General features: G+C 46.2%; 1 protein-coding gene across 6 annotated transcripts in view; it reads right to left on the reverse strand.

The window, feature by feature from the left end:
- Window positions 1-2,475: 2,475 nt before the first annotated feature.
- The window catches only part of smad9 (SMAD family member 9), a 38,073-nt gene continuing 16,399 nt past the window's right edge, over window positions 2,476-24,149 (reverse strand). For 5 of the 6 annotated variants that reach the window (XM_014129760.2, XM_014129762.2, XM_014129759.2 and 2 more), the window contains 6 exons: window positions 17,826-18,041; window positions 14,792-15,049; window positions 13,805-13,915; window positions 11,419-11,640; window positions 8,455-8,711; window positions 2,476-4,172 (listed from right to left, as the gene is read on the reverse strand). In XM_014129760.2, the coding sequence (XP_013985235.1) occupies window positions 4,029-4,172; window positions 8,455-8,711; window positions 11,419-11,640; window positions 13,805-13,915; window positions 14,792-15,049; window positions 17,826-18,041 (1,208 nt within the window). In that variant the 3' untranslated portion in view covers window positions 2,476-4,028. The remainder of the gene's footprint in view (window positions 4,173-8,454; window positions 8,712-11,418; window positions 11,641-13,804; window positions 13,916-14,791; window positions 15,050-17,825; window positions 18,042-24,149) is intronic. The other variant, XM_014129765.2, reaches the window with a different exon arrangement.

Here is a 24,149-nt window from a genome sequence, read left to right on the forward strand (position 1 = left end):
AATGGAGAGAGTAATGGAGAGAGTAATGGAGACTGTAATGGAGAGTAATGGAGAGTAATGGAGACTGTAATGGAGAGTAATGGAGACTGTAATGGAGAGAGTAATGGAGAGAGTAATGGAGAGTAATGGAGAGAGTAATGGAGACTGTACTCTTATCAACAACAACTGTGCTTCCAATCAATCCATTCATCAATCAATCTGTTAAATAGAATTCATAAAGTTGGTAAAGCAAACTGCATGCTTTAAATGTCACTACGTCAGCTAAAAAAAGAAAAAGGAAAGTCATTGTTTTAATGTTTTATTTTGTATTGTCTGCTGTGTTAAACTGATGTTTTGGACTAATTTAGATTTGATTTGGAAAACAAGACTGTAGTAAACAGATAGTAGATGTGACAAAGAATATCAGTTTATACCAAAACTTCTGTTAATAATTAGGTAGCATTGTGTGGTTGTTGTTAGATGACAGATGTATCAATTCACTGTATCAGATTGCTATCAGTTTTTCTGTGATCACGTGTGACAATGACAATCATGCTTCTGTGTGTGTGTGTGTGTGTGTGTGTGTGTGTGTGTGTGTGTGTGTGTGTGTGTGTGTGTGTGTGTGTGTGTGTGGGTGGGGGGGGCATGGCGTAATGTTTGAAGGTAGGGGCAGGATGCTAAAGAGCTACTATGTGACTGCTGGGTTTTTAAATCAAGGTTGGGGTCAATTCAGGAAGTAAACCTAATTCCAAATGTTCCTAATTGAAGAGAATTGGAATTTTCAATTTACTTCCTGAACTGAAATGGGATTAAGAACAACCCTGGTATACTCTATATGTTGTGATGTGTAATCTGTAGTTTGAGGTAGAATCTGCCCCCCCTAACCACAGATCTAGGATCAGATTACCCTATGAACCAATCCTTAACCATTAAGTCCTATTTATACCAGGTTTGGGGTCAATTCCATTTAAACTCAATTCACAAAGTACAGTGAAATTACAATTCTCTTCAATGCTTTTCAATGAGTAAAGTTTGGAATTAGGTTTACTTTCTGAATTGATTGGAATTGACCACAAACCTGATTAATACCAAATGCAATTAGCTCCGCAAAAATGGTTATCCTGCATAGTTGCCTAATGACAAATTGCGGGTCTAGACACGTTTGCATATTTTTGTTGCGCAAGTACGAAGAGCGGCCATTTTGTGTACCTAATTGCTTTCTTGCTTTGCGTTCTTGCGTAGGGTATAAATTAGGATGGAATGACATCTGACCTTGGATCAGTGGTTATAGGGCCAACTTCAACCTTTACAAGTCATCTACTGGTAACATCTGACCTTGTATCAGTGGTTATAGGGCCAACTTCAACCTTTACAAGTCATCTACTGGTAACATCTGACCTTGTATCAGTGGTTATAGGGCCAACTTCAACCTTTACAAGTCATCTACTTACATCTGACCTTGTATCAGTGGTTATAGGGCCAACTTCAACCTTTACAAGTCATCTACTGGTAACATCTGACCTTGGATCAGTGGTTATAGGGCCAACTTCAACCTTTACAAGTCATCTACTGGTAACATCTGACCTTGGATCAGTGGTTATAGGGCCAACTTCAACCTGGTATCTACCTACCACATGATGTTACTCCTCTCATCAGGCTGTGGCTATGTAATGTCTATTAAACACTGTTTGACTGAGTTTGTGTTGTCTCGTTAACTACGCTTTTAAGCTCAGTTGGTAGAGCATGGTGTTTGCAACGCCAGGGTTGTGGGTTCGATTCCCACGGGGGACCAGTACGGAGAAGAAGATTTTTTTTTAATGAAATGTATGTATTCACTACTGTAAATCGCTCTGGATAAGAGCGTCTGCTAAATGACTAAAATGTAAAATGTAAGAAGCACTAGTACAACATCTAGAATAGCTTTCTCTGAATAAATACATTTAGGCCAGGATTCAATCCAGATTACACATTAGGTTACGATTTCACCTCTTTAAAAGCAATGTTCCAGTGTTTAGAAGGAGATCGGTGGATATGTCGGATCAATCGGAAGTTACCTTTAATTAAATGTCAAGCGAGCTACATCTCGCAATCGGATTGAATCCCGGCTTTATTCACCGAGAATGCTATTACAGATGTCATATTATGTTTATGAGCACAGTTCCTTTATGTATCGTAAATATACCACACGTAAAACTACTTCATGTATCGTAAATATACCACACGTAAAACTACTTCATGTATCGTAAATATACTACACGTAAAACTACTTCATGTATCGTAAATATACTACACATAAAACTACTTCATGTATCGTAAATATACCACACGTAAAACTACTTCATGTATCGTAAATGTACTACACATAAAACGACTTTATGTATCATAAATATAGGACACATAAAACTACTTCCCGTATCATAAATATACTACAAAACAAAATCCTTTCAATTAAAAAAAAAAAAGATTTAATGAAATAATCAGAAAGGCAGTCAGAAACAACAGTAAATACATGTTTATGTTTCCAACACGCAAAACACCACAAACACCATTTTATACACTGACATATAAGTCTCCATTAGTAACTACTGTAATGTTTCCTTTGATCTCAAATGGTACCCTACTGCACTATATAGGGAATAGGGTGCATAGGGCTCTGGTCTAATGTAGTGCACTATATAGGGAATAGGGTGCATAGGGCTCTGGTCTAATGTAGTGCACTATATAGGGAATAGGGTGCCATAGGGCTCTGGTCTAATGTAGTGCACTATATATAGGGAATAGGGTGCCATAGGGCTCTGGTCTAATGTAGTGCACTATATAGGGAATAGGGTGCCATAGGGCTCTGGTCTAATGTAGTGCACCATATATAGGGAATAGGGTGCCATAGGACTCTGGTCTAATGTAGTGCACTATATTTAGGGAATAGGGTGCCATAGGGCTCTGGTCTAATGTAGTGCACTATATAGGGAATAGGGTGCCATAGGGCTCTGGTCTAATGTAGTGCACTATATAGGAAATAGGGCTCTGGTCTAAAGTAGTGCACTATATAGGGAATAGGGTGCCATAGGGGACACACACCACTGTCTTTGAGTGAGTTAAAGGGTTATTTAAACAGAGCTATGTGTGATTGAATACAGTATCTGTAGCTTACAGTAAACAAAAAGGTGATTGAATGATAGTTGAAACCATAGTCTAATGACACTGAAGGGCTAGATTAAATCAATTCTGCCTGAACCCACAACTGCTCAGCAGCATCATTGTTTTTTTGTTTAGGACGTTGTGGGAGAGGTGTACCGCGTTGGAGCTGTCAAATCAGCAAACAGCTCCTGGTGTTATACCTGTGCAGGATTGGATGCGGCCATTGGATGCGTCTAGTTGCATTAGTAATGACCTCATGTAGCTGTGTTACAAGTTAGAACACTGGATCGTGTGTTGTAATCTACACCTCGATTTGGCCGATATAAAATCCTTATAATTGTTTAATTTGAGTGACATTATTTCAACTATAGCCTACGCTTTCTGGTTCTGAACTTCTAACGCAGGTGGGATTTAAAGATGTGTTATTTTGTTAGAATGAAGACAAGAGCAGCCGCTCACCGATTTACGACAGCTCCCATCACAGTTACGCCTCCGACATCACCTAAACAAAAAACTATGAAACGGATATTCCGATGTCGGTTGTCGTTGGACAGTGCTGAAACTGGCTCTTACAGTATCAGTACAACTAAACAGCAGAGTAGCTAAAACAATATGTATCTGCATCACTGACACATTCTACATCGACTAACTGAAAGCTACAGTAACTTATGCATGTATGATTGATTGATTGATTGTCATCAACTGAAATACCATCGTAATGTTAAATGATGGTTGATTCCTGTCAGGAAGAAAAGGCTGCTATTTCAATAGCATCAGTCGAGATAAGCATAGATCCATTACGGTGTGTGTGTGTGTGTGTGTGTGTGTGTGTGTCACGATACAGAGGATATGTGTGTGTGTGTGTGTGTTTTAGGACAGACCACATCTGTGTGTGTGTGTATGTGTGTGTGTTAGGACACGGAGGAGATGGGGTTATGGGGAGAGCCCATCTGTGTGAGGACTTTGTCGAGCCACTGCAGAGGGCCGTGCAGGTGCACCTCTATCCAGCAGGGGGTGCTGGTGACATCCTGACGGTGGTACTCTGCACCCCAGCCCTGCATAGAAGAAGAGGAAGTAAATACAACGTTTTCAGAGACGTGTTCAACTGGACGTTTTGGAACGTTCGGATAGAAAAATATGTTATGTAGAAAAAACATGCCTCTCAGACAAAGTATCACATTTGCTCTATTCATGGAATTTCTATGTGCAACATTCGACAACGTTTGGCAATTGAATGTGGCCCAGTTGGGTCGTATTGATTAGTGCACACTGTAGCAAAACATCACAAATGGGTTTGGCAACAGAAAACAAAAAGTTTCTTATTGAACAAGTTCAGGTAGTCCCTCCCTGTAGTCCCTCCCTGTAGTCCCTCCCTGTAGTCCCTCCCTGTAGTCCCCCCCTGTAGTCCCTCCCTGTAGTCCCTCCCTGTAGTCCCCCCCTGTAGTCCCTCCCTGTAGTCCCTCCCTGTAGTCCCCCCCTGTAGTCCCTCCCTGTAGTCCTTCCCTAGTCCCTCCATGTAGTCCCTCCCTGTAGTCCCTCCCTGTAGTCCCTCCCTGTAGTCCCTCCCTGTAGCCCTCCCTGTAGTCCCTCCCTGTAGTCCCCCCTGTAGTCCCTCCCTGTAGTCCCCCCCTGTAGTCCCTCCCTGTAGTCCTTCCCTAGTCCCTCCCTGTAGTCCCCCCTGTAGTCCCTCCCTGTAGTCCCTCCCCTGTAGTCCCCCCCTGTAGTCCTTACCTAGTCCCTCCCTGTAGTCCTTACCTAGTCCCTCCCTGTAGTCCCTCCCTGTAGTCCCTCCCTGTAGTCCCTCCCTGTAGTCCCTCCCTGTAGTCCTTACCTAGTCCCTCCCTGTAGTCCCCCCTGTAGTCCTTCCCTAGTCCCTCCCTGTAGTCCCCCTGTAGTCCCTCCCTGTAGTCCTTACCTAGTCCCTCCCTGTAGTCCCCCCCTGTAGTCCTTCCCTAGTCCCTCCCTGTAGTCCCCCTGTAGTCCCTCCCTGTAGTCCTTACCTAGTCCCTCCCTGTAGTCCCTCCCTGTAGTCCTTCCCTAGTCCCTCCCTGTAGTCCTTCCCTAGTCCCTCCCTGTAGTCCCTCCCTGTAGTCCCCCCTGTAGTCCTTCCCCTAGTCCCTCCCTGTAGTCCTTACCTAGTCCCTCCCTGTAGTCCCCCCCTGTAGTCCCTCCCTGTAGTCAGTCCTTCCCTAGTCCCTCCCTGTAGTCCTTCCCTAGTCCCTCCCTGTAGTCCTTCCCTAGTCCCTCCCTGTAGTCCTTCCCTAGTCCCTCCCTGTAGTCCCCCCTGTAGTCCTTACCTAGTCCCTCTCTGTAGTCCCTCCCTGTAGTCCCTCCCTGTAGTCCTTCCCTAGTCCCTCCCTGTAGTCCTTCCCTAGTCCCTCCCTGTAGTCCTTCCCTAGTCCCTCCCTGTAGTCCCCCCTGTAGTCCTTACCTAGTCCCTCCCTGTAGTCCCTCCCTGTAGTCCCCCCTGTAGTCCCTCCCTGTAGTCCCTCCCTGTAGTCCTTCCCAGTAGTCCCTCCCTGTAGTCCCCCCTGTAGTCCCTCCCCTGAAGTCCTTCCCTAGTCCCTCCCTGTAGTCCCTCCCTGTAGTCCCCCCTGTAGTCCCTCCCTGTAGTCCCTCCCTGTAGTCCCCCCTGTAGTCCTTCCCTAGTCCCCCCTGTAGTCCCTCCCTGTAGTCCCTCCCTGTAGTCCCTCCCTGTAGTCCTTACCTAGTCCCTCCCTGTAGTCCCCCTGTAGTCCTTCCCTAGTCCCTCCCTGTAGTCCCCCTGTAGTCCCTCCCTGTAGTCCTTACCTAGTCCCTCCCTGTAGTCCCCCCTGTAGTCCTTCCCTAGTCCCTCCCTGTAGTCCCCCTGTAGTCCCTCCCTGTAGTCCTTACCTAGTCCCTCCCTGTAGTCCCCCCCTGTAGTCCTTCCCTAGTCCCTCCCTGTAGTCCCCCTGTAGTCCCTCCCCTGTAGTCCCTCCCTGTAGTCCCTCCCTGTAGTCCTTCCCTAGTCCCTCCCTGTAGTCCTTCCCTAGTCCCTCCCTGTAGTCCCTCCCTGTAGTCCCCCCTGTAGTCCTTCCCTAGTCCCTCCCTGTAGTCCTTACCTAGTCCCTCCCTGTAGTCCCCCCTGTAGTCCCCCCCTGTAGTCCCTCCCTGTAGTCAGTCCTTCCCTAGTCCCTCCCTGTAGTCCTTCCCTAGTCCCTCCCTGTAGTCCTTCCCTAGTCCCTCCCTGTAGTCCTTCCCTAGTCCCTCCCTGTAGTCCCCCTGTAGTCCTTACCTAGTCCCTCTCTGTAGTCCCTCCCTGTAGTCCCTCCCTGTAGTCCTTCCCTAGTCCCTCCCTGTAGTCCTTCCCTGTAGTCCCTCCCTGTAGTCCCCCTGTAGTCCTTACCTAGTCCCTCCCTGTAGTCCCTCCCTGTAGTCCCCCCTGTAGTCCCTCCCTGTAGTCCCTCCCTGTAGTCCTTCCCAGTAGTCCCTCCCTGTAGTCCCCCCTGTAGTCCCTCCCCTGAAGTCCTTCCCTAGTCCCTCCCTGTAGTCCCTCCCTGTAGTCCCCCCCTGTAGTCCCTCCCTGTAGTCCCTCCCTGTAGTCCCCCCTGTAGTCCTTCCCTAGTCCCCCCTGTAGTCCCTCCCTGTAGTCCCTCCCTGTAGTCCCCCCTGTAGTCCTTCCCTGTAGTCCCCCCTGTAGTCCCTCCCTGTAGTCCTTCCCTAGTCCCTCCTTGTAGTCCCCCCTGTAGTCCCTCCCTGTAGTCCCCCCTGTAGTCCCTCCCTGTAGTCCCTCCCTGTAGTCCCCTTGTCCCCCTGTAGTCCCTCCCTGTAGTCCCTCCCTGATAGTCCCTCCCTGTAGTCCCCCCTGTAGTCCCTCCCTGTAGTCCCCCCCTGTAGTCCTTCCCTGTAGTCCCTCCCTGTAGTCCTTCCTTAGTCCCTCCCTGTAGTCCCCTCTGTAGTCCCCCCTGTAGTCCCTCCCTGTAGTCCCTCCCCTGAAGTCCTTCCCTAGTCCCTCCCTGTAGTCCCCCCTGTAGTCCCTCCCTGTAGTCCCCCCCCCTGTAGTCCTTCCCTAGTCCCTCCCTGTAGTCCCTCCCTGTAGTCCCTCCCTGAAGTCCTTCCCTAGTCCCTCCCTGTAGTCCCCCCCTGTAGTCCCTCCCTGTAGTCCCTCCCTGTAGTCCCCCCTGTAGTCCCTCCCTGTAGTCCCTCCCTGTAGTCCCCCCTGTAGTCCTTCCTTAGTCCCTCCCTGTAGTCCCCTCTGTAGTCCCCCCTGTAGTCCCTCCCTGTAGTCCCCCCCTGTAGTCCTTCCCTAGTCCCTCCCTGTAGTCCCTCCCTGTAGTCCCCCCTGTAGTCCTTCCCTAGTCCCCCTGTAGTCCCTCCCTGTAGTCCCTCCCTGTAGTCCCCCCTGTAGTCCCTCCCTGTAGTCCCCCCTGTAGTCCCTCCCTGTAGTCCCCCCTGTAGTCCCTCCCTGAACTCCTTCCCTTAGTCCCCCCTGTAGTCCCTCCCTGTAGTCCCCCCTGTAGTCCCTCCCTGTAGTCCCCCTGTAGTCCCTCCCTGTAGTCCCCCCTGTAGTCCCTCCCCTGTAGTCCCCCCTGTAGTCCCCCCCTGTAGTCCCTCCCTGTAGTCCCCCCTGTAGTCCCTCCCTGTAGTCCCCCCTGTAGTCCCTCCCTGTAGTCCCTCCCTGTAGTCCCCCCTGTAGTCCCTCCCTGTAGTCCCCCCTGTAGTCCCTCCCTGTAGTCCCTCCCTGTAGTCCCCCCTGTAGTCCCTCCCTGTAGTCCCCCCTGTCCGTTTTCTTCTGGTGCGTAGTGAATATGACTTTGGTGTGTGTATGTGTGTATGTGTGGCAACTTGAGGATCTTGTGTACACATTTGCTTATATACGTGCATGCGCGAGTGTGTGTTTGGGTACGTGTGTGTAACGAGATTCGACCGTGACCAATATATGTGTGTGTGTGTGTGTGTGTGTAGTGGTCTTGGAACACTCTCACTCCAGGCGGGAGCCAAATATCAGAATAACACGGTGTTGGGTTACCGTGGAAACAGCGCTTTCAACCTAATGACTTCTTTTAAATTTTTACAAATCATAAAACCATTTAGAAATATTTGGCAAACATAAAAAAGATATTGAATGCCATCTGTAGTTTGTAGACTGTTAACTATTACATCATTCTTTCTTGAAGCTCCTAAACAATGTTGTTTCTGCAGAGCCAAGTATCAGAATAACACGGTGTTGGGTTACCGTGGAAACAACGTAGACGTCTCAGTTCTCCTCTTTTTTCGCTCACAGACCTCTGTTTAAATGTGACTTTCAGTGCTACATTCACTGCCCATGCAGACTCTCTCATAACCCCGCCCTCTAACCCCTGACCCCATAGTTACCTTGACGAAGCTCATGCGTATAGTACACATCTTGGTGAGTTCGTAGACCACCTCGAAGCCGTGGTTAACGGACTGAGAGAGGAGCTCAGCGAACAGCTGGTTGTTGAAGATCTTCAGACTACAGCCGCTGGGAATCTTACACACGGTGGTGGCATGGAAACCATGCTGGTAGTTACAGTTACGACTCTGGACGAAGATACTGCTGTCACTCAGGCACTCTGCATAGACCTCACCACCCACGTAGTAGAGATGGACACCTGGAAGGGGGAGGAGAGAGCCAGAAGGGTTCAAATCCTTGAGCTCATTGCTACCTGCTATCGTCTTGGCAGAGAAGAGGACGTACGGAGAGAAATGAATAAGTAGAAAATAAAATCACTCCAATAATTTCATTATTTTCTAGCAGTAGACTACAATAACAGTGTGCGTCTTTGAAAACTGACTATATTTATGGGTCACTCCCTGGTTCCTAGCAGAGTATTCCAGTGTAATATCTCCAAAGATAGCTATCATGGCACTATCATTCCAGAGTAATGTCTCCAAAGATAGCAATCATGGCACTATCATTCCAGTGTAATATCTCCAAAGATAGCAATCATGGCACTATCATTCCAGTGTAATATCTCCAAAGATAGCAATCATGGCACTATCATTCCAGTGTAATATCTCCAAAGATAGCTATCATGGCACTATCATTCCAGTGTAATATCTCCAAAGATAGCTATCATGGCACTATCATTCCAGTGTAATATCTTCAAAGATAGCTATCATGGCACTATCATTCCAGTGTAATATCTCCAAAGATAGCTATCATGGCACTATCATTCCAGTGTAATATCTTCAAAGATAGCTATCATGGCACTATCATTCCAGTGTAATATCTCCAAAGATAGCAATCATGGCACTATCATTCCAGTGTAATATCTTCAAAGATAGCGATCATGGCACTATCATTCCAGTGTAATATCTCCCAAGATAGCAATCATGGCACTATCATTCCAGTGTAATATCTTCAAAGATAGCTATCATGGCACTATCATTCCAGTGTAATATCTCCAAAGATAGCTATCATGGCACTATCATTCCAGTGTAATATCTCCAAAGATAGCTATCATGGCACTATCATTCCAGTGTAATATCTTCAAAGATAGCTATCATGGCACTATCATTCCAGTGTAATATCTCCAAAGATAGCTATCATGGCACTATCATTCCAGTGTAATATCTTCAAAGATAGCGATCATGGCACTATCATTCCAGTGTAATATCTCCCAAGATAGCAATCATGGCACTATCATTCCAGTGTAATATCTTCAAAGATAGCTATCATGGCACTATCATTCCAGTGTAATATCTCCAAAGATAGCTATCATGGCACTATCATTCCAGTGTAATATCTCCAAAGATAGCAATCATGGCACTATCATTCCAGTGTAATATCTTCAAAGATAGCTATCATGGCACTATCATTCCAGTGTAATATCTCCAAAGATAGCTATCATGGCACTATCATTCCAGTGTAATATCTCCAAAGATAGCTATCATGGCACTATCATTCCAGTGTAATATCTCCAAAGATAGCTATCATGGCACTATCATTCCAGAGTAATGTCTCCAAAGATAGCTATCATGGCACTATCATTCCAGTGTAATATCTCCAAAGATAGCTATCATGGCACTATCATTCCAGTGTAATATCTCCAAAGATAGCTATCATGGCACTATCATTCCAGTGTAATATCTCCAAAGATAGCTATCATGGCACTATCATTCCAGTGTAATATCTCCAAAGATAGCTATCATGGCCTAGTTGAGTGTTTCATCCCTTGCCAAGACAGAGCAGTAATGGTCTCCTTATAAACCAGCCGTGTCTGGATAGCTTCACTTCACTTGTGTCTGATCCCCTATGTGTGTGTGTGTGTGTGTGTGTGTGTAATAGGGGGATGTGGGAGGAGGCCCAAACTTGGCTCCTCTCCCCCCCCCTCCGGCCTCTCCTATTTCCCTAGTTCCCAACACCACACACACGTGTTTTTGACAGCAGCCCATGGCAACGTTTTATCTTTATCCAATGTTGGCACGGCAACTATGATCTGACACCATGAGAAAAGCCAAAAGGCCAGGCTGTTCCAGGTCATATGGGCGTCTTTCACACACACACACACACACACACACACACACACACACACACACACACACACACACACACACACACACACACACACACACACACACACACACACACACACACACACACACACACACACACACACACACACACACACACACACAGAGAGAGAGAGAGAGACCTACAACAGCCACGGTACATGGTTTGGCGCCAGTCTAAGTGAGAGACCAGCAGCACTTTTCCTCTGATACTGAACTCTCTCTTTAATAAAAGAAGAAGACATGTTAATATGTCTGCATCCCAAATGGCTTCCTATGGCTTCCAATGGCTTCAAATGGCTTCCTATGGCTTCCTATGGCTCCCTATGGCTTCAAATGGCTTCCTATGGCTTCCAGAGGTCTCTGGTCAAAGGGAATACACTACATAAGGAATTGAGTACCATTAGGGAGGCACAGTGGCAGATGTCTAGTTGTTTACATTGTGAAACAAACACTCATAATGAATGAACACTTTAGTACATGTTCCTTTGCCTGTGTGCCTCTGTATGTGTGTGTGTGTGTGTGTGTGTGTGTGTGTGTGTGTGTGTGTGTGTGTGTGTGTGTCTTTCCGCCTCTGTGTGTGTGTTCTCACCTTTTCCTATGTGCCTGCGTGTGTGTGTGTTCTCACCTTTTCCTATGTGCCTGCGTGTGTGTGTGTGTGTGTGTGTGTGTTCTCACCTTTTCCTATGTGCCTGCGTGTGTGTGTGTGTGTGTTCTCACCTTTTCCTATGTGCCTGCGTGTGTGTGTGTGTGTGTGTGTTCTCACCTTTTCCTATGTGCCTGCGTGTGTGTGTGTGTTCTCACCTTTTCCTATGTGCCTGCGTGTGTGTTCGATGGTTGAGTTGCGGTTAACGTTTGACAGCAGGCCGAGACAGAAGCGGTTCTTGTTGTTGGAGGGGTCGGTGAAGCCGTCCACCAGGACGCTACGGGACGAGGCGTGGAACGTCTCTCCAACACGATTATTCAGCTCGTAGTACGCCACTGAACACCAGTACTCTGGTTCCTCATAACACACAGGCCGCAGGTCTACACAGAGAGGAAGGGGTTAAGGCGTCCACATGCTTCCAGGCCCAAACAGTTGAAAAAATAATGCACCAAATATCTTAGTTAGATGTACAATTGCGTGACTAAGATCTCCACGGCAAAAAAACCATCAAAATTAACAACAGATTTCTTGAGTTATCTTAGATTAATTATGACTATGAAGTGTATGCTGGCTACGGCGTCTCAAGATGGACAAACAGTACTACTGCCGCGTTTTTTTTCTCCTTTTTCAAGGGAAGGACTTTTAAGGGAGTATGCGAGTACACTTGTTCGGTTCGGCAGCCAAACTGAAGCATGCTGGCCGAAGCATGCTGGCTGAAGCATGCTAACTGAAGCATGCTGACGCCTTTAGAGTGTGTGTTTGTCAGCTACATTTGACATTTTAGTCATTTAGTAGATGTTCTTATCTAGAGGTACTTGCATCGCATTTATCCTAAGATACAGAGCATTCGGAAAGTATTCAGACCCCTTCCCTTGTTCCACATGTTGTTACGCTACAGCGTTAATCTAAAATTGATTAAATATTATTTGTTTCTCATCAATCTACCCACAATACCCCATAATGACAAAGCGAAAACAGGCTTTTAGAAATTGTAGCACATTTCTAAAATATAAATAACACAAACATCATATTTACATAAGTATTCAGACCCTTTGCTATGAGACTCGAAATTGAGCTCAGGTGAATCCTGTTTCCATTGATCATCCTTGAGATGTTTCTACAACTTGATTGGAGTCCACCTGTGGTAAATTAAATTGACTGGACATGATTTGGAAATGCACACACCTGTCTATATAAGGTCCCAGAGTTGACAGTGCATGTCAGAGCAAAATCCAAGCCATGATGTCGAAGGAATTGTCCGTAGAGCTCCGAGACAGGATTGTGTCGAGGCAGAGAACTGGGGAAGGGTACCAACACATTTCTGCAGCATTGAAGGTCCCCAAGAACACAGTGGCCTCCATTATTCCTACATGGAAGAAGTTTATAACCAACAAGACTCTTCCTAGAGCTGGCTGCCCGGCCAAACTGAGCAATCAGGGGAGAAGGGCCTTGGTCAGGGAGGTGACCAAGAACCTGATGGTCACTTTGACAGAGCTCTAGAGTTCCTCTGTGGAGATGTGAGAAACTTCCAGAAGGACAACCATCTATGCAGCTCTCCGGCAATCAGGCCTTTATGGTAGAGTGGCCAGACAGAAGCCACTCCTCAGTAAAAGGCACATGAAAGCAAGATTCTCTGGTCTGATGAAACCAAGACTCAACTCTTTGGCCTGAATGCCAAGTGTCACGTCTGGAGGAAACCTGGCACCATCCCTATGGTGAAGCATGGTAGTGGCAGCATCATGCTGTGGGGATGTTTTCAGCTGCAGGGATTAGGAGACTAGTCAGGATCGAGGGAAAGATGAACAGAGCAAAGTACAGAGAGATCCTTGATGAAAACCTGCTCCAGAGCGCTCCGGACCTCAGTCTGGGACGAAGGTTCACCTTCCAACAGGACAACGACCGTAAGCACAAAGCCAAGACAACACAGGAGTGGCTTTGAGACAAGTCTCTTAATGTCCTTGAGTGGCCCAGCCAGAGCCCGGACTTGAATCCAATCGAACATCTCTGGAGAGACCTGAAAATAGCTGTGCAGCGACACTCCCCATCCAACCTGACAGAGCTTGAGAAGATCTGCAGATAAGAATGGGAGAAACTCCCCAAATACAGGTGTGCCAAGCTTGTAGCGTCATACCCAAGGCTGTAATTGCTGCCAAAAGTGGTTCAACAAATTACTGAGTAAAGGGTCTGAATACTTATGTAAATGTGATATTTAAGTTTTTTTTATTTTTAATACATTTGCAAAAATGTTCTCAAAACCTGTTTATGTTTTGTCATTATGTGGTATTGTGTCTATAATTATTAGGGGGAAAAAACAATTTAATACATTTCAGAATAAGGCTGTAACGTAACAAAATGTGGAAAAAGTCAAGGGGTCTGAATACTTCCCAAATGCACTGTAGCTAGGTGTGACAACCACATATCACAGTCATAGTAAATACATGTTTCCTCAATAAAGCAGATATCAGCAGAGTCAGTATTAGTAGGAAAGGACAAGTGCTAGGATTAGTTTAACAAAAGCATTTTGCTCATATTATTATTTTTGACCTATGTGCGGAGCTGAGAAGGTGAGCTTGTGTGTGTTGGAGGAGTCTCCAGGCTTGACATCCTCAGTTGGGACCGCCTCCATCATGCTATAGGGGGGAGGTGGGGTCTCTGCTGGGAGGAGGGGAACGGGGGGAGGGGGAGCAGAGAGGTGGAAAGGTACAGAGGGGGGAGGAGGGAAACAGAGAGGGGAAGAGGGAGCAGAGGGGGGGGAAAGGAAGAGAAATTACAACACATCAAAAGTAAAAAAAATATACATAGCTACAAAAGGATTAATACACTGGTATCACCCGTGGAGCGGTTCATAACTACAACATTCTCCATTCAGGCTGCAAAGGCGTCGATTTCCTCCTGAACTAGATTTAATGGGATGAAGGTGGAAAAAAACAAGGAAAATATGCGTACTTTCTTCATGAAACCCCGTTTTCCACCACCATGTTAGTGGCTAATGCTACTTCCTGATGTTGCGCCCTGCGTTCAGCTCGGGGTAAACAACAAACTAGGACCAGCATTCCTAAGCATTAGCCACTTTAACAAGGTGGTGAAAAATTAGTTTTCATAAAGAAAGAACGCATATTTTCGGCGTTTTTCCCCGCCTTGTCACCATTAAATCTAGTTAAGGATGAAATCGACGCCTTTGCAGCCTGAATGGAGAATGTTTCCGGTATGAACCGCTCCACGGGGGATACCAGTGTTTTGCCGGCCATTTGGATGGTAAGATGGAAACGACTCAATATCACCATCTACCGGCATTTGAGCTACATTGCAGTAATCAGCTCAATAGAGATTATAGCAGCCTAAAGCAATACAGTAATCGCGTTTCTACCTATAATGTGGTAGGGGCTGGCTATAGGACTGTAGTAGTAGTTATGTTGTATTAAGTATGCGTATGTATTTAGTAGTAGTACCTGTGATGTGGTAGGGGCTGGCTTTAGGACTGTAGTAGTAGTTATGTTGTATTAAGTATGTGTATGTATTTAGTAGTAGTACCTGTGATGTGGTAGTGGCTGGTAGGTTCGGCTGCGCTGCTGGGAGAGTTGGGGTAGCTGGCAGAGGTGGGGGACTGGGTGAGAGAGGATGAGGAGGGGGAGGAAAAGGAGGCGCAGGGGAGAGGAGGGAAGGAGTCCGGGTATGTAGCGTTCTGGGGCATCAGGGGCTCGTTGTGGAGCGAGGCGTTCCGGAATTTAGCCAGTAGACTGTGCTGGGGGTTAAACTCACTGTGGCGGGGGACCAACACTGGGGGAAGCACTGGGGGAGGGGGGGGGGGACAGACAGAGAGACAGATAAGACAGAGAAAGGTGGAGAGAAAGAAAGAGAGAGATCGACAGTGAAAGAGACAGACAGAAAGACAGAGAGAGACAGAGAAAGGCGGAGAGCGAGAGAGAGGGAGAGAGAGACAGAGAGAGAGGAGAGAAACAGAGACAGAGGAGAGAGAGGGAGCAGAGAGAGAGAGAGACAGAGAGAGAGAGAGGAGAGAGACAGAGAGAGAGAGGAGAGAGAGAGAGGGATAGAGAGAGATAGAGAGAGAGAGAGAGAGAGAGAGAGAGAGAGAGAGAGAGAGAGAGAGAGGGAGAGAGAGAGAGAGAGAGAGAGAGAGAGAGAGGAGAGAGACAGAGAGAGAGAGGAGAGAAACAGAGAGAGATAGAGGAGAGAAACAGAGATAGGAGAGAGAGGGAGAGGAGAGAGAGACAGACAGAGAGAGGAGAGAAACAGAGAGAGATAGAGAGAGGAGAGAAACAGAGAGAGAGGAGAGAGAGGGAGCGGAGAGAGAGAGAGACAGAGAGAGAGAGAGAGGAGAGAGACAGAGAGAGAGAGGAGAGAGAGAGAGGAGAGAGACAGACAGAGACAGAGAGAGGAGAGAAACGGAGAGGAGAGAAAGGGAGAGGAGAGAGACAGACAGAGACAGAGAGAAGAGAGAAACAGAGAGAGGAGAGAGAGACAGACAGAGACAGAGAGAAGAGAGAAACAGAGAGAGGAGAGAGAGGAGAGAGAGACAGACAGAGACAGAGAGATTGATCAGTCAGTACAGTTCTTCTCATATCAAATAACTGTAAATCCAGTTTGTCTCTGAACAGAACACAATGCGGCTGAGATCAGGTTTCGTCCCACATCCCTCTACTGACCTTTATCTAAGATAATTAAAACACAGCAACAATACAGAGACAGACAGACCACTGAGATGCGTCTGAAATGGCACCCTATTCCCTATGCGGGCCCTGGTCAACAGTAGTGCCCTATTTATTGAATAGGGTGCCAATCCCGACTCAAGACTGGGTTAGATAACACAGGACTTTCTACTTAGTCAAAATCCCATCTCTGATATACATCTCTGATTTACATACTGTACACAGTAAAAAGATATGCAATCAGTAAAAGGTAAACTGCTTTATATAAGACTCTAGGCTATGTGTGATGTATTTTATCATCCCGTATTGTAATATACCTGGTGTCTGTACCCGTCTGTAGTGGTTAATATAGCTTCATACCTGGTGTCTCTACCTGTCTGTAGTGGTTAATATAGTTATATACCTGGTGTCTGTACCCGTCTGTAGTGGTTAATATAGCTTCATACCTGGTGTCTGTACCCGTCTGTAGGGGTTAATATAGCTTCATACCTGGTGTCTGTACCCGTCTGTAGTGGTTAATATAGTTATATACCTGGTGTCTGTAGTGGTTAATATAGCTTCATACCTGGTGTCTGTACCCGTCTGTAGTGGTTAATATAGCTTCATACCTGGTGTCTGTACCCGTCTGTAGTGGTTAATATAGCTTCATACCTGGTGTCTGTACCCGTCTGTAGTGGTTAATATAGCTTCATACCTGGTGTCTGTACCTGTCTGTAGGGGTTAATATAGCTTCATACCTGGTGTCTCTACCTGTCTGTAGTGGTTAATATAGTTATATACCTGGTGTCTGTACCCGTCTGTAGGGGTTAATATAGCTTCATACCTGGTGTCTGTACCCGTCTGTAGTGGTTAATATAGCTTCATACCTGATGTCTGTACCTGTCTGTAGGGGTTAATATAGCTTCATACCTGGTGTCTCTACCTGTTAGTAGTGGTTAATATAGTTATATACCTGGTGTCTGTACCCGTCTGTAGTGGTTAATATAGCTTCATACCTGGTGTCTGTACCTGTCTGTAGGGGTTAATATAGCTTCATACCTGGTGTCTCTACCTGTCTGTAGTGGTTAATATAGTTATATACCTGGTGTCTGTACCTGTCTGTAGTGGTTAATATAGCTTCATACCTGGTGTCTGTACCCGTCTGTAGTGGTTAATATAGCTTCATACCTGGTGTCTGTACCCGTCTGTAGGGGTTAATATAGCTTCATACCTGGTGTCTCTACCTGTCTGTAGGGGTTAATATAGCTTCATACCTGGTGTCTCTACCCGTCTGTAGTGGTTAATATAGTTATATACCTGGTGTCTGTACCCGTCTGTAGGGGTTAATATAGCTTCATACCTGGTGTCTCTACCTGTCTGTAGTGGTTAATATAGTTATATACCTGGTGTCTGTACCTGTCTGTAGGGGTTAATATAGCTTCATACCTGGTGTCTGTACCCGTCTGTAGTGGTTAATATAGCTTCATACCTGGTGTCTGTACCTGTCTGTAGGGGTTAATATAGCTTCATACCTGGTGTCTCTACCTGTCTGTAGTGGTTAATATAGCTTCATACCTGGTGTCTGTACCCGTCTGTAGTGGTTAATATAGTTATATACCTGGTGTCTGTACCCGTCTGTAGGGGTTAATATAGCTTCATACCTGGTGTCTGTACCCGTCTGTAGGGGTTAATATAGCTTCATACCTGGTGTCTCTACCCGTCTGTAGTGGTTAATATAGCTTCATACCTGGTGTCTGTACCTGTCTGTAGTGGTTAATATAGCTTCATACCTGGTGTCTCTACCCGTCTGTAGTGGTTAATATAGCTTCATACCTGGTGTCTGTACCCGTCTGTAGGGGTTAATATAGCTTCATACCTGGTGTCTCTACCCGTCTGTAGGGGTTAATATAGCTTCATACCTGGTGTCTCTACCCGTCTGTAGTGGTAAGGGTTGATACAGATGTCTTTCTGTTTGGATCCGAAGGCGAATTCGCAGCACTCCAAGGCCTTGAGTTCGTGATGAGACTGTAGGTCGGGCCACCTCCACACTCTGCAGTAGATGACGTGGGGAAGGCCCTTCCTGTGAGACACCTGGAGACGACCGTCCAGAGACCGAGGGATGGTCACACACTTACCTGTTGGAGGAGGTAGAGAGAGATTGGATCAGAGGTGTTGTCGACTATTTCAGAATAAGCTACAAAAAGTGAACGGAACTGAATGAGTTCCTATGGATGTGTACTTCCTGTCTGTTGTGGACACCGGGGAGTGATGTGTTTCCTGGTCCTAGTTATGACATCACTCTTTATCTTGTCACACACACGCACACACACTCACGTGTGTAATGTCACTGAAATGTTTAGCGACCGTTTTACGTGCTCCTGACCAGTTCTGACATTTTTTGTACTCATCATAATACATTTTTTGTTGTTGTACATAATGTTCCCGCCATCGTTTCCTGTGATGAAAACATATTCTGGACATCAGAACAGAGATCACTAACTTCCATTTGGATGAAGATTTCTACTTGAACAGGTCGACAGCGCAGGACATACTGCTCACCCCAATCCAGGCCCTAATCCCCGAGACTCGGAAGCGAAAAGAGATGGGCGACATAGAGGCCGACGTGCAGCCGTCCTGATGAAACTATGGCGACTAGTGAATAAACCGCCTCAACCCCTCTGTTCTATGTATAATCACCGGAGAAAAAAACACTGATCTGTTCCGAGACCATCCTATGAACTGGACTGTCACGACTCATACCGAAGGTGGCTCCCCTTCCTGCTCGAAAACACTACCCCGTATTCTCTGCTTCCTGCGCCTGACTCCTCACCCACTACACTCAAGCCTTACATGGACCTGAAGAATTGTAACATCCTACGCTTCTTGGGAGTCGTGGCTAAACGGCGGCAGCGTAGACTAGTGGTTAGAGCGTTGGACTAGTAACCGAAAGGTTGCAAAATCAAATTCCCGAGCTGACAAGGTACAAATCTGTCGTTCTGCCCCTGAACAAGGCAGTTAACCCACTGTTCCTAGGCCATTATTGAAAAAAAGAATTTGTTCTTAACTGACTTGCCTAGTTAAATAAAGGTTAAATAAAAAATTGAATAAACAAGGACATGGATAATATACATCTAGCTGTTTTTTTCTGTGCATCGGTAGGACAGAACGGCATTATTACAAAGGGGGGTCTAACATCTCTAACACTAAGGATCTCTGCTCACCTCAGACAGAATACCTCATTGACAAGCTGTAGACTATACTACACTGCTCAAAAAAATAAAGGGAACACGAAAATAACACATCCTAGATCTGAATGAATGAAATAATCTTAATAAATACTTTTTTCTTTACATAGTTGAATGTGCTGACAACAAAATCACACAAAAATAATCAATGGAAATCCAATTTATCAACCCATGGAGGTCTGGATTTGGAGTCACACTCAAAATTAAAGTGGAAAACCACACTATAGACTGATCCAACTTTGATGTAATGTCCTTAAAACAAGTCAAAATGAGGCTCAGTAGTGTGTGTGGCCTCCACGTGCCTGTATGACCTCCCTACAATGCCTGGGCATGCTCCTGATGAGGTGGCGGATGGTCTCCTGAGGGATCTCCTCCCAGACCTGGACTAAAGCATCCGCCAACTCCTGGACAGTCTGTGGTGCAACGTGGCGTTGGTGGATGGAGCGAGACATGATGTCCCAGATGTGCTCAATTGGATTCAGGTCTGGGGAACGGGCGGGCCAGTCCATAGCATCAATGCCTTCCTCTTGCAGGAACTGCTGACACACTCCAGCCACATGAGGTCTAGCATTGTCTTGCATTAGGAGGAACCCAGGGCCAACCGCACCAGCATATGGTCTCACAAGGGGTCTGAGGATCTCATCTCGGTATCTAATGGCAGTCAGGCTACCTCTGGCGAGCCCATGGAGGGCTGTGCGGCCCCCCAAAGAAATGCCACCCCACACCATGACTGACCCACCGCCAAACCGGTCATGGTGGAGGATGTTGCAGGCAGCAGAACATTCTCCACGGCGTCTGCAGACTCTGTCTCGTCTGTCACATGTGCTCAGTGTGAACCTGCTTCCTCTGTGAAGAGCACAGGGCGCCAGTGGCGAATTTGCCAATCTTGGTGTTCTCTGGCTAATGCCAAACGTCCTGCACGGTGTTGGGCTGTAAGCACAACCCCCACCTGTGGATGTCGGGCCCTCGTACCACCCTCATGGAGTCTGTTTCTGACCGTTTGAGCAGACACATGCACATTTGTGGCCTGCTGGAGGTCATTTTGCAGAGCTCTGGCAGTGCTCCTCCTGCTCCTCCTTGCACAAAGGCAGAGGTAGCGGTCCTGCTGCTGGGTTGTTGCCCTCCTACGGCCTCCTCCACGTCTCCTGATGTACTGGCCTGTCTCCTGGCAGCGCCTTCATGCTCTGGACACTACGCTGACAGACACAGCAAACCTTCTTGCCACAGCTCGCATTGATGTGCCATCCTGGATGAGCTGCACTACCTGAGCCACTTGTGTGGGTTGTAGACTCCGTCTCATGCTACCACTAGAGTGAAAGCACCGCCAGCATTCAAAAGTGACCAAAACATCAGCCAGGAAGCATAAGAACTGAGAAGTGGTCTGTGGTCCCCACCTGCAGAACCACTCCTTTATTGGGGGTGTCTTGCTAATTGCCTATAATTTCCACCTGTTGTCTATTCCATTTGCACAACAGCATGTGAAATTTATTGTCAATCAGTGTTGCTTCCTAAGTGGACAGTTTGATTTCACAGAAGTGTGATTGACTTGGAGTTACATTGTGTTGTTTAAGTGTTCCCTTTATTTTTTTGAGCAGTGTATTTACCGAGAAGACTTTTCATCTATATTTTTCGTAGCTGTTGATTTACCACCACAAACCGATGCTGGCACCAAGACCGCACTCAACGAGCTATATAAAGCCATAAGCAAACAATAAAATGCTCATCCAGAGGCGGTTCTCCTAGTGGCCGGTGATTTCAATGCAGGAAAACTGAAATCCGTTTTACCTCATTTCTACCAGCTTATCACCTGTGCAACTGGAGGCGAAAAATCTCTAGATCACCTTTACTCCAAAAACAGAGATGCATATAAAGCTGTCCCCTGTCCTCCATTTGGAGTATCTGACCATAACTCTATCCTCCTGATTCCTACTTACAAGCAAAAACTCAAACAGGCACATCAGTTACTGGTTTCATTAATAAGTGTATCGGCTAAAGGCTCAGTCCGCTTTCAAGGAGTGGGACACTAACCCGGATGCTTATAAGACATGCAAAACATCAATACAGAACTAAAATCGAATCCTACTACACCGGCTCTGACACTCGTCGGATGTGGCAGGGCTTGCAAACTATCACGGATTACAAAGGGAAAGAGGCAAGCAACACTGAACCATGCTTGAAAGCACCAGCTGTTCCGGACGACTGTGTGATCACGCTCTCCGTGACCGATGTGAGTAAGACCTTAAACAGGCCGACGTTCACAAGACCACAGGGTCAGACAGATTACCAGGACGAGCATATGCTGACCAGCAGGCAAGTGTCTTCAATGACATTTTCAACTGCTCTCCTGACCCAGTCTGTAATACCTACACGTTTCAAGCAGACCACCATAGTCCCCATGCCCAAGAACACTAAGGTAACCTGTCTAAATGATTACCGACCCGTAGCGCTCACATCTGTAGCCATGGAATGGATCACATCAACACCATCATCCCAGACACACTGGACCCACTCCAATTCACATACCGCCCCAAATGATCCAATCTATATTGCACTCCACAATACCCTTTCCCACTTTGACAAAAGGAACACCTACGAGAGAATGCTGTATATTGACTACAGCTCAGCGTTCAACAACACAGTGCCCTCCAAGCTCATCACCAAGCTAAGGACCCTGGGACTGAACACCTCCCTCTGCAACTGGATCATGGACTTCCTGTCGGGACGCCCCAGGTGGTAAAGATAGGCAACAACACATCCGCCACACTGACCCTCAACACAGGGGCCTCTCAGAGTTGCGTGCTTAGTCCCCTGCTGTACTCCCTGTTCACCCACAACTGCGTGGCCAAGCACGACTCCAACAACATCATTAAGTTTGCTGACGACATAACAGTGGTAGGCCTGATCACCGACGATGATGAGACAGCCTATAGGGAGGAGGTCAGAGACCTGGCAGTGTGGTGCCAGGACAACAACCTCTCCCTCAATGTCAGCAAGACAAAGGAGATGATAGTGGACTACAGGAAACGAGGGGTCGAGCAGACCCCCATTTACATCGACAGGGCGATATGGAGCAAGTCGAGAGCTTGAAGTTTCTCTGTGTCCACATCACTAAGGATCTATCCTGGTCCAAACTAGAGGTCGACCGATTATGAGTTTTCGAGGCCGACGCCGATACCGATTATTGGAGGACCAAAAAGGCCGATTATGATTAATCGGACGATTTTATTTATTTATTTATTTGTAATATTGACAATTACAACAATACTGAATGAACACTTTTATTTTAACTTAATATAATATATCAATAAAATCAATTTAGCCTCAAATAAATAATGAAACTTGTTCAATTCGGTTTAAATAATGCAAAAACAAAGTGTTGGAGAAGAAAGTAAAAGTGCAATATGTGCCATGTAAAAAAGCTAACGTTTAAGTTCCTTGCTCAGAACATAAGAACCCTATGAAAGCTGGTGGTTCCATTTAACATGAGCCTTCAATATTCCCAGGTAAGAAGTTTTAGGTTGTAGTTATTATAGGAATTATAGGACTATTTCTCTCTATACCATTTGTATTTCATATACCTTTGACTATTGGATGTTCTTATAGGCACTTTAGTATTGCCAGTGTAAGAGTTAGGCCCTCTCCTAGCTCCTACCTGGGTTCGAACCAGGAACACATTGACAACACCCACCCTCGAAGCATCGTTATCCATCGCTCCACAAAAGCCGCTGCCCTTGCAGAGCAAGGGGAACAACTACTTCAAGGTCTCAGAGCGAGTGACATCACCAATTGAAACGCTATTAGCGCGCACCCCGCTAACTAGCTAGCCATTTCACATCGGTTACACCAGCCTAATCTCGGGAGTTGATAGGCTTGAAGTCATAAACAGCTCAATGCTTGAAGCACAGCGATGAGCTGCTGGCAAACGCACGAAAGTGCTGTTTGAATGAATGCTTACGAGCCTGCTGCTGCCTACCACCGCTCAGTCAGACTTCTCTATCAAATATCAAATCATAGACTTAATTATAACATAATAACACACAGAAATACGAGCCTTAGGTCATTAATATGGTTAAATCCAGAAACTATCATTTCGAAAAACAAAACCTTTATTCTTTCAGTGAAATACGGAACCGTTCCGTATTTTATCTAACGGGTGGCATCCCTAAGTCTAAATATTGCTGTTGCATTGCACAACCTTCAATGTTATGTCATAACTATGTACAATTCTGGCAAATTAATTACGGTCTTTGTTAGGAATAAATGGTCTTCACAGGTCGCAACGAGACTGCTTGCACGGAACGCAAGAGAAGTGACACAATTTTCCTAGTTAAAAGAAAATCATGTTAGTAGGCAATATTAACTAAATATGCAGGTTTAAAAATATATACTTGTGTATTGATTTTAAAGAAAGGCATTGATGTTTATGGTTAGGTACACATTGGTGCAACGACAGTGCTTTTTTCGCGCTTGTTAATTCATCACCTGTTTGACGAAGTAGGCTGTGATTCGATGAGAAATTAACAGGCACCGAATCGATTATATGCAACGCAGGACAAGCTAGATAAACTAGTAATATCATCAACCATGTGTAGTTAACTAGTGATTATGTTAAGATTGATTGTTTTTTATAAGATAAGTTAAATGCTAGCTAGCAACTTACCTTGGCTTCTTGCTACACTCGCGTAACAGGTAGTCAGCCTGCCATGCAGGCTCCTCGTGGAGTGCAATGTAATCGGCCACAATCGGTGTCCAAAAATGCCGATTACCGATTATGAAACCTTGAAATCGGCCCTAATTAATCGGCCATTCCCATTTAATCAGTCGACCTCTAGTCCAAACGCACCGACACAGCCGTGAAGAGGGCACGACAAAGCCTCTTCCCCCTCAGGAGGCTGAAAAGATTTGACGTGGGCCCTCAGATCCTCAAAACGTTTTACAGCGGCACCATTGAGAGCATCTTGACTGGCTGCATCACCGGTTGGTATGGTAACTGCTTGG

Source organism: Salmo salar, chromosome ssa11 (genome assembly GCF_905237065.1).
Source record: "Salmo salar chromosome ssa11, Ssal_v3.1, whole genome shotgun sequence".
In the NCBI taxonomy this organism is placed as follows: domain Eukaryota; kingdom Metazoa; phylum Chordata; class Actinopteri; order Salmoniformes; family Salmonidae; genus Salmo; species Salmo salar.